The sequence below is a fragment of the Chrysochloris asiatica genome, unplaced genomic scaffold (genome assembly GCF_000296735.1).
Source record: "Chrysochloris asiatica unplaced genomic scaffold, ChrAsi1.0 scaffold00054, whole genome shotgun sequence".
In the NCBI taxonomy this organism is placed as follows: domain Eukaryota; kingdom Metazoa; phylum Chordata; class Mammalia; order Afrosoricida; family Chrysochloridae; genus Chrysochloris; species Chrysochloris asiatica.
In genome coordinates this window covers 8,907,343-8,922,118 of record NW_006408572.1, presented here as the reverse complement: position 1 = coordinate 8,922,118, position 14,776 = coordinate 8,907,343, and the positions used below count along the sequence as shown (strand labels likewise).

The 14,776-nt window shown below is 52.2% G+C and overlaps 2 protein-coding genes across 4 annotated transcripts in view; one reads left to right on the top strand and one right to left on the bottom strand.

Annotated features, from left to right (window-relative positions):
- Positions 1–3,494: 3,494 nt before the first annotated feature.
- Positions 3,495–10,585, top strand: YBX2 (Y box binding protein 2). The gene is made up of 9 exons (XM_006863354.1): positions 3,495–3,822; positions 4,642–4,705; positions 6,081–6,114; positions 6,976–7,065; positions 7,821–8,105; positions 9,031–9,134; positions 9,465–9,639; positions 10,035–10,119; positions 10,209–10,585. Exons 1-8 carry the CDS (start codon positions 3,552–3,554, stop codon positions 10,083–10,085), a joined length of 1,074 nt encoding a protein of 357 aa, XP_006863416.1. The 5' UTR covers positions 3,495–3,551; the 3' UTR covers positions 10,086–10,119; positions 10,209–10,585.
- Positions 10,586–11,464: 879 nt separating this feature from the next.
- The window catches only part of SLC2A4 (solute carrier family 2 (facilitated glucose transporter), member 4), a 5,242-nt gene continuing 1,930 nt past the window's right edge, over positions 11,465–14,776 (bottom strand). For 2 of the 3 annotated variants that reach the window (XM_006863351.1, XM_006863352.1), the window contains exons 4-11: positions 14,634–14,758; positions 14,406–14,521; positions 14,099–14,261; positions 13,802–13,989; positions 13,523–13,627; positions 13,274–13,375; positions 12,633–12,836; positions 11,465–12,103 (exon numbers count right to left, since the gene is read on the bottom strand). In XM_006863351.1, coding sequence (XP_006863413.1) covers positions 11,900–12,103; positions 12,633–12,836; positions 13,274–13,375; positions 13,523–13,627; positions 13,802–13,989; positions 14,099–14,261; positions 14,406–14,521; positions 14,634–14,758 — 1,207 coding nt within the window. In that variant the 3' untranslated portion in view covers positions 11,465–11,899. The remainder of the gene's footprint in view (positions 12,104–12,632; positions 12,837–13,273; positions 13,376–13,522; positions 13,628–13,801; positions 13,990–14,098; positions 14,262–14,405; positions 14,522–14,633; positions 14,759–14,776) is intronic. The other variant, XM_006863353.1, reaches the window with a different exon arrangement.

The window sequence follows — 14,776 nt, the reverse complement described above, 5'->3', positions numbered from 1 at the left end:
GCTAAATAACCAGCAGTTTGTATGTACAAGTCCTCAACTTAAAGAGGCAGTTAGTTACATTTCTCTGATGTTGTTAAGTGTTGAGGAGTTGGTTTTGACTCATAGCGACCCTGTATAGGGTTTCTGAGGAGCAACTGGTGGGCTTGAACTGTAGTCAGTCCTTGTGTTTGCATTCTCCCTGTCATCTAGCTGCTGTGCATTTCCCTGTGGCCCCCACCCCGGTTCTCCTGACATAATGGGTTTGGGTAAACGTTTACAGAGCAGATCAGCTTTCCACACAATTCATACACGTTTTCTTTGGTCATTGATTAGTCACCACAATGCAACATCACTTATCCCACTTTCTCCCTGTGTTTCCTGTTTCCATTTCTCCTTTCCTAACTTTTTCTGAACTTCGTCCTTGGGTAAATGCTGCCTTTTTTTATCTCAAATGGTTCATTAGCTGATGGAGTCCTGGTGTGACACTATGGGATCGATTTGAACTACCAGGTTGGCTGTTCAAATCCACCAGTCACTCCTCAGGGGTGCCATAGGTCTGTATCAGACCAATAAGACTGGTCTTTTTTGTGATTGAGCTTTGTTCCACATTTTTCTCCCACCCTATCCAAGACCTCCTTATTGAAAGTGCCATGGGCTGCCAAAAGAACCAATAGATCTGCATTGGAAGAAGTGCAGCCAGAGTGCTCCTTGTAGGCTAGCTTGGCCAAACTTTGTCTCTCATACTTCGGACATATTGTCAGGAGGGACCAGTCACTGGAGAAGGAAATAATGTTTGGTAAGGTAGGGGGTCAGAGAAAAAGAGGAAGACCCCCAGTGAGATGGACTGGAAAAGTGGCAGCATCAATGGGCTCAAGCGTGGCAACAATTGTGAGATTGGCCCAGGATCGGGCAGTGATTTGTTATGTAGTGCATATGGTAGCTATGTTGTTGTTATGTGCCATCAAGTCGGTTCCGACCCATAGCGACCCTGTATAGGGTTTCCGAGGGTGTAAATCTTTACGGGAGTAGAAAGCCTCATCTTTCTCCCGCGGAGCAGCTGGCAGTTTCGAACCTCTGACCTTAAGGTTCGCAGCCCGATTCATAACCACTACGCTACCAGAGCTATGAGTCAGTACCTATTCGATGGCACCTAACAGCAACATCCAGGACCTCCTAATGTGATCCGTTTCAGAGCAGTTGTTAATGATAGCCAGAAACCATTTAGTTCTTGTGGTTCATTGGACTAATTGTTTTCAGGCATCTCCTGACAATTTTCCTGTGAGCCTCTTCTCATCTTACCCCTTAACCTTGTAGTTTCCACATCTGAGTTCCTTCTGTAACTTCATATGATTTTTTTTGTTGCCAAAGTCACACTGAGATTTCTTATTTGTCTTCCCCCAGCCGATGAGTCTATGGAGGGCGAATCCTGGGGACTCCTATTTCTCCAATACTTCAGGGAGCTCAGGGTAAGTCAGCTCTTAGGCTGAATGAGGATAATCATTCATTTTACAGTTCTTACGATTTTGTTATTTTCTCATATTTTCTCTTTTCCTGTCCACTGTCTGGGATGCACTGGGATGTTGTTTGTTGTTGTTAAGTGCTGTCGAGTCAGTTCCGACCCATAGCGACCCTATTATAAGGGTTTCCCGGTGGCTGGAGTGGAAGACCGGTCCGGCGGCTCCGGAAGCCGCCAGTAGAGGGCGCGCCGGGACCGGGAGAGCTCGCGGGCCTGGCCGCTGACTCCCAGACTAGGGAAGCGCATTAGAGGACTAGCAGCACAGGGGAGCATGTGTGGTACCCAGGTCGTGTTTTCGTGGCTAAAAATACGCACTGTCCAGCACCACCACCCTGCGTTGGGGCGGCATTATTCTGAGAGGGAGACTGAGGTTCCGGGACTGGACCTCCCAGATTCCTGAGGAACTTGGGAGAAGCCTCTTACCGGGCTTCAGTCTTACCTGTGGAATTGTTGTTAAGTGCCGTCGAGTCGGTTCCGACCCATAGCGACCCTGTCCGAGGAGCAGCTGGTGAGCTTGAACCGCCAACCTTGCAGTTCAAACGGCTTTGCAGTCTGGCGCATTAACGCACAGCACCACACCATGACTCCAGTGTGGAATAGAAGCTATCTACTTATTAAGTCCTGGTGTGGCGCTGTGGGCTAATGAGTCAGACTACAAAGTCGTTGGAACTGCAAGGTCGGTGGTTCAAACTCATCAGCTGCTCCTTGGAAACCCTATAAAGGATTGCTAGGGGTCGGAATCGACTCGATGGCACTTAACAACATTTACTCAGTAAACATTAAGCACTTACTTTGTGGCGCTGCAGGTTAGTAGTAGGACTACTAACCTCAGGGTCTAAGGTTCAAACCCCCTAGCCGCTCGTTGGAAACACAACACAACAAAACTTCACTACACCTAACTAGAACAAAAACAATAACGTCGTGCCAGGCACTGGTCCAGAAATCAGGCACACTTACAAAATGACAAGGTTATTTACTCTGTGTGTGGTGGGGTACAGAATAAATAAGCAAACGAATAGGATATATTTTTAAATGTCATGAGAAACATATAGGATAAAGTGATAGGAGCGCTACAAGGTTGGTACTTGAAGAGAACGAATCGATGGTGGTAGAAATAAGAGCAGCGGCGATGTGGAGGGAGGCTGCGATCTCTACGAAGAGGACTTCAGAAAGCTTCCTGAGGCGATAGAGGAATAAACGGTTTGTAACAAGGATAGAGACATTTATGAAAACTGAGCGAATTGCACACTAAAGATTTGTACATTATATTTAAGATGTACCTAAAAAATAAACCACCAAATAAAAGTGAAGGGGCCCGGGAAAGTGCGAGTAACTGGGAGCAGGAGAAATCGCACAGCTTCGTTTTCCCGAAGGACGGACAACACAGTCCAGAGGGCTAGGAGGGGGCGTCCTCTAGGGAGAGGTACCGAGAGTCGGAGTGCGCTGAGAGAAGGTGTCTACTCAGGGTGCGGGCAGGATCCGCCTCTCGGATGGAGGTCGCGTCTAGTCTGGTGGTGCGCTCTTGTCTACCACCAACCACCCACCCGGTCGTCAGGGGCAACCTTGGAGCCACGCCTCTGGCCCCGCCCTTCGTGCAGAGGCCAGGTGGCGGTTGGGGCGCGACAAGCCCGTTTAATTTCCCGCGGCCGGTGGAAAGGGGCGGGGGGAGGGGAAAAGGGCCATCGACCAATGGGTTGGACGAGGGTTGGTCACGTGGAAGTCGAAGGGCGGGGCCCAGGTGTACTTACAGGGCAGTGGGCAGTGGCGTCAGCCTTGATGAGAGGTCCAGGAGGCGGGGCCGGCCTGCAGACCGGGGAGTTAGTCGTCTAGGATTGGCCTGTGACCGGGAGGCGGGGTCTCCGGACGCCCAGACCGCGGGCTGCAATTGGCTTCGGCTCTAGGCCGGCTGCCGGCTTGCGGGCGAGGCTCTGGGCTCGAGGACCGAACCGGGCGACGGGTTCGCGAGCCAGGGGGAGGGGCCGGGGCGGTGGTGGAGGCGGCGGCGGAGGAGGAGGAGGAGGTGGCGGCGGCGGGGGTCGGTACTGGACCCGGCGGGATGAGCGAGGCGGAGGCGACAGCGGTGGCGACAGCGGCCCCCGCGGCGACAGTGCCCGCGACGGCGGCAGGGGTGGTAGCAGTGGTGGTACCGGTGCCCGCGGGGGAGCCTCAGAAAGCAGGCGGCGGGGCGGGCGGGGGCGGAGCTGCCTCGGGCACCGCTGCTGGGACCCCCTCGGTGCCCGGCCCCCGCACTGCTGGCAACCCAGCGACGGCTGCCTCGGGGACCCCCGCACCCCCGACCCGGAGTCAGGCGGACAAGCCGGTGCTGGGTGAGGGGAGGCGCGCGCCACGGCGGCTCTAAGGGGGTCGAGCGGGTTGGGGGAGGGGTCCGGAGCGGTCCTGGCCCAGGGAACCAGACGACTAGATGGGTTACGGACTGTGGACCAAACGAAGTGCGTTCTCTAGGAGGAGAGTGGTGATGTGCCTTCCAGAGGGGTTAGGAGTTAGCAAGACCTGCTAGGGACTTGAGTTGGAGGTAAAGCCTCAGGGACTGGCCACGCCCATGGGGCGGGAAACTTAGTCCAGTTGACATAGTTTGGTGGTGGCGGTGTGCCGTGGAGTCGGTTCCGACTCATAGTGACCCTGTGCAGGGTTTCCGAGGCTGTAGAACGCCTGCCTCATCGGTCTCCCGTGGAGCAGCTGGTAGTTTCGAACTGCTGACCTTGCGGTTCGCAGCCCGATTCGTAACCACTAAGCTGCCAGAGCTCCTCTGACATAGCTTAGTACTAGGTATATTGATGAGTACGGGAAGCAGGTGAATTGGGTCCCTTACATTGGGAGGGCTGGGAAGCTCTACAGTCATGACCTGTTTCCCCTGGTGGACCAGGTGAGTACCCAGTTCTAATTGATGGGCCTGGATTTGTAAGGATGTTGGGAAACATGTCTTAGCTTTGGAAAGGTTTTTAAGCCTGAGTCCTCCTGTGTGGGTGCTTCCATTTTCAAGCTACTGTGTGAAACTTGGTTGACTTGAAGTTCAGTTTAATGATAGTTAACAATGAGGTAGGTTAGATTTTGGAGTGTCTCAAAACTGAGCCCAACTCCATCTCTTCCCCTCGTCTTACTGTCCCCACTGCATCTCTGCCTGGCAGCAATCCAAGTCCTGGGCACTGTCAAATGGTTCAACGTCCGGAATGGTTATGGATTCATCAACAGGTATCCAAGGAACCCAAGGAGGGGGTGGTAGAATGGATGCCTTTCATATTGACCTTCCCAACCTCATCTCTATCCCCACTGAGGCACACATGGTTACCCTCAGCAATGTACACCTGACACTGATTAAAAAGTCTTTAACCATAGCACAAATGTGTGCTTAATGGCAAGATGAAGTCTTCACATCTTCAAGGGCAACAGAGGGTTAATGATCTAGGGAATTTGGCAAAGCAGATTCTGACCCACCCAACTTGTCTCACCTGGAATTGCCCAGGTTATAGTTTGCTATGGCTTCAGGGCAGAATTTGCAAGTACTTTCTGTGCCTCAGGGCTCTAGGCTGGAATCCTCACTGATTTCCTGCTCAGCGTGCTCACTTAGCACTCTCACAACTCATCACCCTAAAAGAGCTACTGACTCATCTGAATCCCCCACCTGATTGAGGCTGGATTGAGGACAGGAGTCTGTCCAGTTGGAGCCTGCTGCCGTCCTTCAGTTTGGCAGCCCTACTCCTTCCCAGCACCCGAAGAGACTGTGGTGTTGGATTATGAGCAAAACTAGGTCTCCTTCAGTGGGATCCTTCCCAGCCTGGGCACCCAGCCCAGCCCAGCCCCCCTGGGAGCCCTTAGTTCCCTCTTAGCAGGCTGACCTTTGTGTAAACTTTAAAGTCAGAACATTTGTTCGTGGGAAAGGTCCCATCCTAATTTTGGAAACAAGACTCTAGGGTGGTTATAAAGGAAAACCTCTCCACAGCACCTCTTCCTATTGAGGTGCTGGTGTAAATCTTAGTAATAGGCAAGGCAGTGATAGAGAATGAACACAAACTTTTCTCACCCTTGGTCTTTCATGTGTTAAAAGGGTTCACTCTAGGCTGTTTGGGGGCAAGTTCCTGGCACCTTGTTTCCTTTTCTAACTGTTATGCTGCTCTATCCCCCATCTCTACTTTCTCCCTCCTTGAGTGGAGAAGAAAGGGGACAGTGGAATTTTCCAACCATGATGAGGCATGGGGGAGGAAGGTGTGTTAGGACCAGTTATACCCAGCAGCACTACCAGGTTCTAAGGTGCCCCTAGGGTAGAGGGTGGAGCACTTGGCAGGTTAGGAGCTGTCCCAGCTTCTCCAAGGTGACTTTGCCTCCTTCCCTCCCTCTTTTCCTCAGGAAGACCAGGTTTTTTACTGAGGCTGTAAGTGTTCTCTCTGTACTAGCTCATGGAGGCCTTGCTAGCTTTTGCCTCTTTTTGGGCCCTACCTACCCCCAAGTAGTGGTGGAATACTGGAGAGGATGGACCCACTGGTTAGGAATGGGCAACTCTCGAAGCATCAGTGGAGGAGGTGAGCACTGTTTCCAAGTCACCCCCTTAATGATCCATCCTGTTCTGCAGGAATGACACCAAGGAGGATGTCTTTGTTCACCAGGTAAGAAGTAGGTTGACTTTCTGAGGGGAGGAACTGGCCCTCTCTTTGAAGGCCTTTGCCATAATCCTTAGCAGCTCAATCAGGTTTCCCCAACTTTTACATCAGTGGCATGACTGCCAAGAAATAGTTGCTCTCCTCATCTGCCTCAGGTGCCTATCTCCATTATACCCACTTGGTTACTGAAAGTCTCTGCAAGAAACTTAGGTGTTGCTCTTCCAGGGCATGGCATGCTCACTACCTCCTGGAGTCTGTTAACACTATGGGATGGAGCCGGCGTGATTTTCCCAGGGTAGAGACAGGCTAGAGATCCATGTGTGCAGTGGTTCTCAAAGTGTGGTCCCTGCACCTGCAGCATCAGCGTCACCTGACATCCAAACTCTGAGGCACCACCCCAGACCTACTGCATCAAACTTGGGGGTGAGGCCCAGTAATCTGTTTTAACAAGCTCTCCAGGTGATTTTGATGACACCACAGTTTAAGTACCACTGCTTTGGTGGAAAGCGCTCTCAGTGGGAGTGAGGTAAGAAGGTACATTTTACCCACTATGCAACTTAAAGCTGTCTGCTTTTTGCTTGGCTTTTCAGTTTCTATTTCTTGCCTCCCGTTTTGAAATCCCTGAGGGATAGAGCCGGGGGTGGGGTGGGGGGGGGAGAGGGAGTATGTCCCGAGGACAGTGGTGCAGTCATTCGTGAGGCCCCTAGTTTTCATGACTTTCCCCTTACTAAACTTTGACCACCTCCTACTTGTGCCTCTTTGCATACCTAGCCACCAAGTAAAATGTTGAAGCAAATTAGGTGGTGGGCCCAGCAGAGACTCCTGTCTTGCTACCCTCACCTTTCTCCTGGCCTTCCCCCCAACCAGACAGCTATTAAAAGAAACAACCCCAGGAAGTTTCTGCGGAGCGTTGGAGATGGAGAGACTGTGGAATTTGATGTCGTGGAAGGAGAGAAGGTTTGGGGGCTATTGTAGGGTATCAAGTCTGCCAACTTGTGAGAGGGTGGCCTTGAGGTCAGCCCAGGCTTTTGACCCTTCTAGCGCAGCTCTTGCTCTGACTTCTAGCCCAGGCTGTAGGCACAAATGGCTAAGTGCTTAACTACCAACCGAAAGGTTGGTTGTTCAAACCCACACCAACGCACCTTGGAATAAAGGTCTAATGTTCTGCTTCCAACCCTCTGGAGCAATTCTACTGTGCACACATGAAGTCTTCCATGAGTGGAATCAATGGCAACTGGCTTTTTGTTTTAGTTTGGTGGGAATGGGATTGTGTTCTTAACCCAGTCTTAACACATTAGGACTGCTCTAAGATGTCCTTAAAAATGTGCCCCTGCCATCATTCAGGAACATTTGGGTTTCTCCTCAGTAGTTCACCAAGCACTTCCTGTCTGTTCTCCATATAGGCTCCTATTCCCAGGCACACACCTCAGAGCCAGCCCTTAGTAGAAAATGGATGGAGGCTCGCGTGTTGCTGCCATCTCACCCAACCCCCTAGTCTTAAATTCAAGAGGCTTCAGTAGCAAAAGGATGAGTTGAAAAAGTTGCCCCTTCCTTCCCCTGGGGAAAGGTAGAAGGAAGTCAGACTTAGAGGAGCTAAGGGAAAGCTGCAGAGATGAGGTTAGCCAGAGGAAGATGAAGGCTTCAAGCAAATTTGGGAATGTACATTTGGAGTTGAAACAAGTTCTGATGGGTCTTTTCTACCTCCTTCCCAGGGTGCAGAAGCTGCTAATGTTACTGGGCCTGGGGGGGTACCAGTGAAGGGCAGCCGCTATGCCCCAAATCGCCGTAGGTTCCGCCGATTTATCCCCCGGCCTCGCCCAGCAGCCCCACCACCCATGGTGGCAGAGGCTCCCTCAGGTGGAACAGAACCAGGCAGTGAAGGAGAGCGGGCTGAAGATTCTGGGCAGCGGCCCAGACGTCGGCGCCCACCACCCTTCTTCTACCGACGGCGATTTGTGCGGGGTCCTCGACCCCCAAACCAGCAGCAGCCTATAGAGGTGAGGAGAAACTGGGAATAGGGGAGCCTGTTACCCTGATCTGGAAAAGGAATGAGGCTAGAGACCACAGGGTCTCCAAAGGAAGTGGAACATTGGATTGGGAAGGGCTGTGATAACCTGGGTCCTGGCTAACTGGCATTTTCACAGCTCACCCAGACTTTGTGTGTTCCTAGGACACTGATAGGCGCCTTGGTGATGCAGTGGTTAAGCACTTAGCTATTAACTGAAGAGTCAGTAGTTCAAACCCACTAGCTACTCTGTGGGAGAAATGTGGCAGTTTGCTTCCGTAAAGATTAACAGCCGTAGAAACCCTATGGGGCAGTTTTACTAGTCCTGGTGTGGCGCTGTGGGTTAACGCACCAGACTGCAAAACCGTTTTAACTGCAAGGTCGGTGGTTCAAGCTCACCAGCTGCTCCTGGGAAACCCTATACAGGGTCACTATAGGTCAAAACCGATTTGATGGAGCTCTGGTAGCGTAGTGGTTACGAATCGGGCTGCGAACCTTAAGGTCAGCGGTTCAAAACTCAGTCGCTCCGCGGGAGAAAGATGAGGCTTTCTACTCCCGTAAAGATTTACACCCTCAGAAACCCTGTACAGGGTCGCTATGGGTCGGAACTGACTCGACGGCACTTAACAACAACAACAACAACAACATGGAGTTGCCATAGGAGTCCTGGTGTGGTGCTGTGGGTTAATGCGCTGGACTGCAAAGTTGCTTTGAACCATAAGGTCAGCGGTTCAAGCTCACCAGCTGCTCCTCAGAAACCCTATACAGGGTTGCTATGGGTTGGAACCAACTCGACAGCATTTAACAACAACAACAACAACAACAGAGGGCTGCTGAATTGGAATCAACTTGATGGCAATGGGTTTAGTGATTTTCGTTTCAGTAGGGCACTGATGTTGATTTTGGTTTTGGTGTAGGGCACTGATGGCGTAGAACCCAAAGAAACGGCCCCATTGGAGGGGGACCAACAGCAGGGCGATGAGCGGGTCCCACCCCCCAGATTCCGGCCCAGGTACCGAAGGTAAGTGTTCCTCCCTCCCCACTTTCTGGGGCTCTTGTCTCTTTCATTACCACCCTCTTCCATTACCATATATTTGTGTCGGAGGCAAGGAGACAGGAGGATAGGAAGGGGAAGTGTTCAATTCTAGCAGAAGCTTGAAGCTGGTGGCAAGGAGGGCTGGCAATCTGAGATTAGTGCTTAGGTGCCCAGGGGGAAACAGGGGTTCTTGGGGTTGGAAGGCTGGCTCTGGGACTGTGGGAAGGCTAGTCCCGTATACTAGGGGAGTCCTGAGGAGCGGGCTCCCTGAACTGGGCTGCCTGAATTCTGCATGGCCCTTGCTTCTCTCCCTAGGCCTTTCCGCCCCAGGCCACCCCAGCAGCCCACCACAGAAGGTGGGGATGGTGAGACCAAGCCCAACCAAGGCCCCACTGATGGTTCCAGGCCTGAGCCCCAGCGCCCAAGAAACCGCCCCTACTTCCAGCGGCGAAGGCAGCAGCCTCCTGGCCGGCAGCCCACAGTCCCTGAGGTAAAGACCTTGGTATGTCTAATAAGGAGGGTGTGGGACGAAAGAATAGACTGGCCGACTTCCCCCTTTCTCTTCTTCCCATCTTTTTTCCCCTTCCCTTCTTTCTCTCTTTCTTTGCTCTTCCCCTCCCCTTGCCCACCCTACCCACTTCAGTGCAGGCTAACACCAACGAGCTAATGTTGCTGGCTTCAATGCTGGCAGGTGCCCGAGCCTCTCACCCCTGCTGACTAAATCACTCAGCTTTGCTTGGGGCCACAGCATCAGTTTGTGGATGTGAATCTTTGGAGTTGGCTGCAGAAGAATGGGAGGGCGGTGGGAATGGAAGAACGGTATATCATTGAAGTTGGAGTTCTAAGAATAAGCGGGTCTCAATTAGCTATCCTTGTTCTTTCTAGACCTCAGCCCCCATCAACAGTGGGGATCCCCCCACCACCATACTGGAGTGATTCCAACTGCAAGGACACCCAGAGCTACCACCTGGTAAGTAGTCTCAGGGGGCACACCCCAGGTGGATGACCAAGAAGTTGAGGACTTATTCGTGATTTTTCTATTTTCTTTTTCTCTTTCAGGTTTCTGCCAGTTTTGCCAACTGACCTGTACCCTTCCCAGCATTCCCCTCTCCTTTCCCCATAATTCATGACATCAAAACACCAGTTTTTCCCATTTTCCTGAGACTCAGGAGGGCCAAAACAACTGACTTGTGCTTTTTTTTTTCTGTCTCCCCTATCAAGGGTTGAAAGGAAGGTATCCATCCAGAGGCACCAACACCCTCCCCTAAATCAGGCTGAGAAGGAACCAGCCAGCTCTTACCTATTCCTGGTTGTTTTTCTTTCCCACCCCAGTTTATTTTTTGTTTCCCCTCTATGCCCCACCTCTGAAGCCGTTTTATGAACTGTTTCGTGCCACCTGAGCCTCCAGTAAAAACAAAAACAGGCTTTCCTGTTGTCTCAGTCTCTGCCTCTTTTCTATTTGGAGAATCACTGGTAACTTGCTGTTAGAGAGGGATGTGGGCAGTGGACAGAGCCTGGTCTTGAATCCTTGATCTAAATGTCTCTAGCTGGGCAGCTATGAACAAGTGCCTACAATCTCAATCCCTGTGACAGTCGCTGTCCCCATCTCTGGACTGGCAATAACAGCTTAACCTTGTAGGATGCTAAGAGTAGGACCTGGCGCTTGTAGCTACCATTTATTCAGCATTCTATTATTAATAAAAGCAGCAAGTGGAAAGTGTAAGTGGGGGCATGAATGACAGCATCCAGAACATTCTTAGGCCTTGAGCTAAGGCAGGACCAAGAGGGAAGAAGGATATTGGGGGCAGTTATGGTCCTTGTCTCAGCCTACCCTGAGTATTTCCACAATAGGACGCTGGTCTTCATGCCATGACTTTATGTGTGTGTGTGGGTATGTATATATATATAGAGAGAGATATATACATTTAGTGCAATAAATCTTTGGTTTCTTCTCCCTACCCTTTTTTCAAGCATATATATATACAAAAGTATCCTAAGGCTCCTCCCAACCCAGTGTTTCTAGGTAGTCTTTCAAACCTCCTCTCCTCCATAGTTGGTCAAAAGCCATGGGAGAGGAGGGACAAGGTGGGCTTTTCCTTGTCAGCTTTGGTGAGCCATCGAGTAGGCCCAGAGTCCTAAGTCTAGAGGCTGGAGCCTGCTGTCCCTTCCTCTTGTCAAACACTGGCCCGTACTGTCGTGTTCCCTCTCCTGAAAGGCTGGCTGAGCAGGCTGAGGCTGCAGTGAGGGAAGAGGTCAGAACTTAGGGAGGGGGAGAACCCCCTGCTCTCAAGAACCTTGGTAGCCAGAAGTCAGACTGGGAGGAGTTCGAGGTGGCAGTCAACTTGACTTGACCCATCCTGCCTTCTGCTTCAGTTTCGGTCTCCACTAGAAGAGTCAGTCCTTGAGTCTGCCCTCCTTCCAATCCCTCCTCTCCAGCCAGAGGAAAGTATTCTGGAGCTGAGGCTGGGTTGAGTGGGGTGGAGGAAAGGGGTGGGCTATGGAGAAAGGGGGAGTGGCCCACCCTGATGGCCACAACCTAACCACAACACATAAATAATCCATGAGAGCCACACGAGGGGAGTAAGGGGGTGCTTAGACCACCCTTCCCTCTAACTTCCCAATCCCACCAGGCTAATGGGATTTTCTCTACCTGGAAGTACTGGGGAAGAGAGGGTTAAAGTGCTGCAGAGGAAAGGAGGGGTTCTCTGCGGGCAGGGGGAGAAGGCTGTCTCTCCCCTCTACCTTGCCCCTCAGTCGTTCTCATCTGGCCCTAAGTACTCCAGTTCCGTGCTGGGTTTCACCTCCTGCTCTAAAAGAGAGGGGGTCCGGCGGAAGGCAGCTGAGATCTGGTCAAACGTCCGGCCTCGGGTCTCGGGCACTTTTAAGAAGGTGAAGATGAAGAAGCCAAGCAGGAGAGCCGCAAATAGAAGGAAGACGTAGGGACCCATAGCCTCCTGAGACAGGTGGAGAAAGAAGTGTTGCCAGAGTGGGATGGGGAGTCAGGGATGGTCTCCAGCAAGCCAGGAGTTAAAGGCCCTCCTAGGGAAGTGGGGATACTACAGAAAACAGGTGGCTCCTGGGTGGAACAAGGGAAATCACCAGGGATGAGAATGTATAGAGGCAAAAGAAGCATTCTCTGAATCCCAACTCTCCTTTAGTGTTTCATCCTCTTCATCCTGCATTACAGTGCTCGGTAGATTCCCAGTCATTTATAATATTAATAATCAAGTTTATAATATACTCCACTAGTCTAAGGTCCTCAGTTTGTTTTAAAGGCACTTCTGATGCTATTTGATCTAGTATAGCTCCATTCTTTCCAATGATTCTAGTGAGCTGGTGGTCCTCAAGGCCCAGGGATCCACCAAAGTGAACTATAGACCACAAGTATATATAAGCTGAGGGAGGTCCTGACTGGCAAGCACGTGGGCTAGCTAAATTGCCCCCTCTGGCCTAGAGTACAGAAGGTTGGGGTAGGGGACCTACCGCAACATATTGGAAGCCCATGCCGATGATGAAGTTGCAGGTCCAGTTGGAGAAACCAGCCACAGCCATGGCTGCTGGTCGGGGTCCTTGGCTGAAGAGCTCTGCCACAATGAACCAGGGGATGGGGCCTGGACCAATCTCAAAGAAGGCCACAAAGCCAAAGATGGCCACAATGGAGATATAGCTCATGGCTGGAACTTGCTCCTGGGGACCAAGAGGTAGGTAGGAAATACAAATCAGGCATTTCTGAGTCTCCCTTTATCTTCAACCAAGAGCAAGACTGAAATTTGCCCCCTAGCAGCTTGTGCAAGGCCCTTGGTTAGAACAGCCTCTCGAGCGTGTCTGAGCGCTGGTATTCTTCTATCTACCCCAAGCAGATTCAGTGTATGGGAATGTCTGGTTTTTTAGCACTTACAGTGCTCAATTCCCTGCTTGCCTCTAAAGCAGGGTCTTTAGGAATTATTGCTTCTGAGGCTCCATGGTCCCAATGGCTCCTGATCCAAGCCCCCATGGTCTTAGCACACTAGTTGGCCCAGGACTAAAAGCATAGATGCTAACCAGTGGCCCTAGCTGGACATAGAATCTCTTGAGACAGTTCTTATGGATTGGGCTGGTGCTCCCTCCCTGTCCCCAAGCCTTACCAACAGAAGCAGAGCCACAGTCATCAGTATAGCACAGCCACACATTCCCGCCAAGCCTAGGAGGTGGAGGGTCCGGCGTCCAGCCCGCTCTACCAAGAATACCTGCAGGGAGAGTCAGGGTGTGGCAGGGGCCCTGAATGCTACAAGTGGTAGTGAAACTGGGAAGGTTTGGGACAACCAAGAGTTGGACTGCTAGCACACCCAGGGATGTAAAGCTGGGATGGGAGCCACTCCAGAAGGGTGTATTACCGAAACCAAGGTAAAGACTGTGTTGACCACACCGGCTCCTATGGTGGCATAGGCTGGCTGCCCTACTCCCGCTGACTCAAAGATGCTGGTGGAGTAATAGAAAACCTAGGGGTGGGGAGAGAGGACAGGATGATTGCAGGGGCCGGGGTGTCCATTTCTTCCCTATAGCCATGCTAAGTCCAACTGACCCTTTGTTTTAATGGCAGGTACTGGCTCCCGTTCCCCTCCTCTTAGCTACTGCCTGACCCTTGCTCTTCCTGGAGGCCACTCCATACATACAGCATTGATGCCCGAGAGCTGCTGGCTCAGCTGCAGCACAACTGAAATGATGAGTGGCTGCCGGTGGGTACGGCTGCCCAAGAGCTGGAGCAGCGACAGTGGCCGCTCGCGCTCCAGCTTCCGTTTCTCCTCCTTCAGCTCTGCCAGGGCTCCAGACACATCAGCCCAGCCAGTCAGGCGCTTCAGACCTGGGGGTGGGAGAGTCAGCCTGAGAGGGCAGGGCAGGGAACCTGGGAAGAGGAAGAGCCAAACAGGTTGGGGTAGAGCCCCAGTCTGGACTACAGGGTAAGCGCTCACTCTTTCGGGCAGGCCCCTCTAGGTTCCGGATGATGTAGAGGTAGCGTGGGCTCTCAGGGCAGAAGGGCAGCAGGACCAGCTGCAGGAGGGCAGGGAGTACTGTGAGGGCCAGAAGCAGTGGCCACAGGGTGGCTGTGCCCAGCATGGATTCCAAACCCAACACCTGTGGGAGAAGAGGGAGGAAGAGGGCAGATTGCTCACTCAGCCCTCCTACCTGGCCCTTACCCTTACGTCCTCCTGTTCTCCAGGGCCCCCTCTAGCCCTTTGACTAGCCCTCCACCCACCCCCATGAGGCCATCCCAGTCACCTGAGCAATCAGAATGCCAATGACGATGGCCAGTTGGTTGAGCGTCCCCAAAGCACCCCGTAGGTGAGTGGGCGAAATCTCCCCTACATACATGGGCACCAGTCCTGACGTCAACCCTGGACAGAGGGAAGAAGAAAAGACTGAGGGCAGCTGCCCATTCTCACCCCAGAGCGCAGGAGTGGGCAAAGAGAGCTGGGCACTGGGCACGGCAGTAGTGCTTGTGGGTACCTGAGTAGGCACCAATGAGGAACCGTCCAAGAATGAGCATCTCATAGGAGGCAGCAGCTTTGGCCAGACCCATCAGAGTACCTCCCAGCACAGCCAGGGTGTTGTTGATCAACATGGCTCTCTTCCTGACAGAAGACAGAATA

Excerpts from the sequence above, each read along its gene's own strand:
- YBX2 (XM_006863354.1), top strand. The coding sequence starts at position 3,552 with ATGAGCGAGGCGGAGGCGACAGCGGTGGCGACAGCGGCCCCCGCGGCG. Across the intron at positions 3,823-4,641 it reads GGCGGACAAGCCGGTGCTGG|CAATCCAAGTCCTGGGCACT; the intron begins GTGAGGGGAGGC and ends TCTGCCTGGCAG. Across the intron at positions 7,066-7,820 it reads ATGTCGTGGAAGGAGAGAAG|GGTGCAGAAGCTGCTAATGT; the intron begins GTTTGGGGGCTA and ends CCTCCTTCCCAG.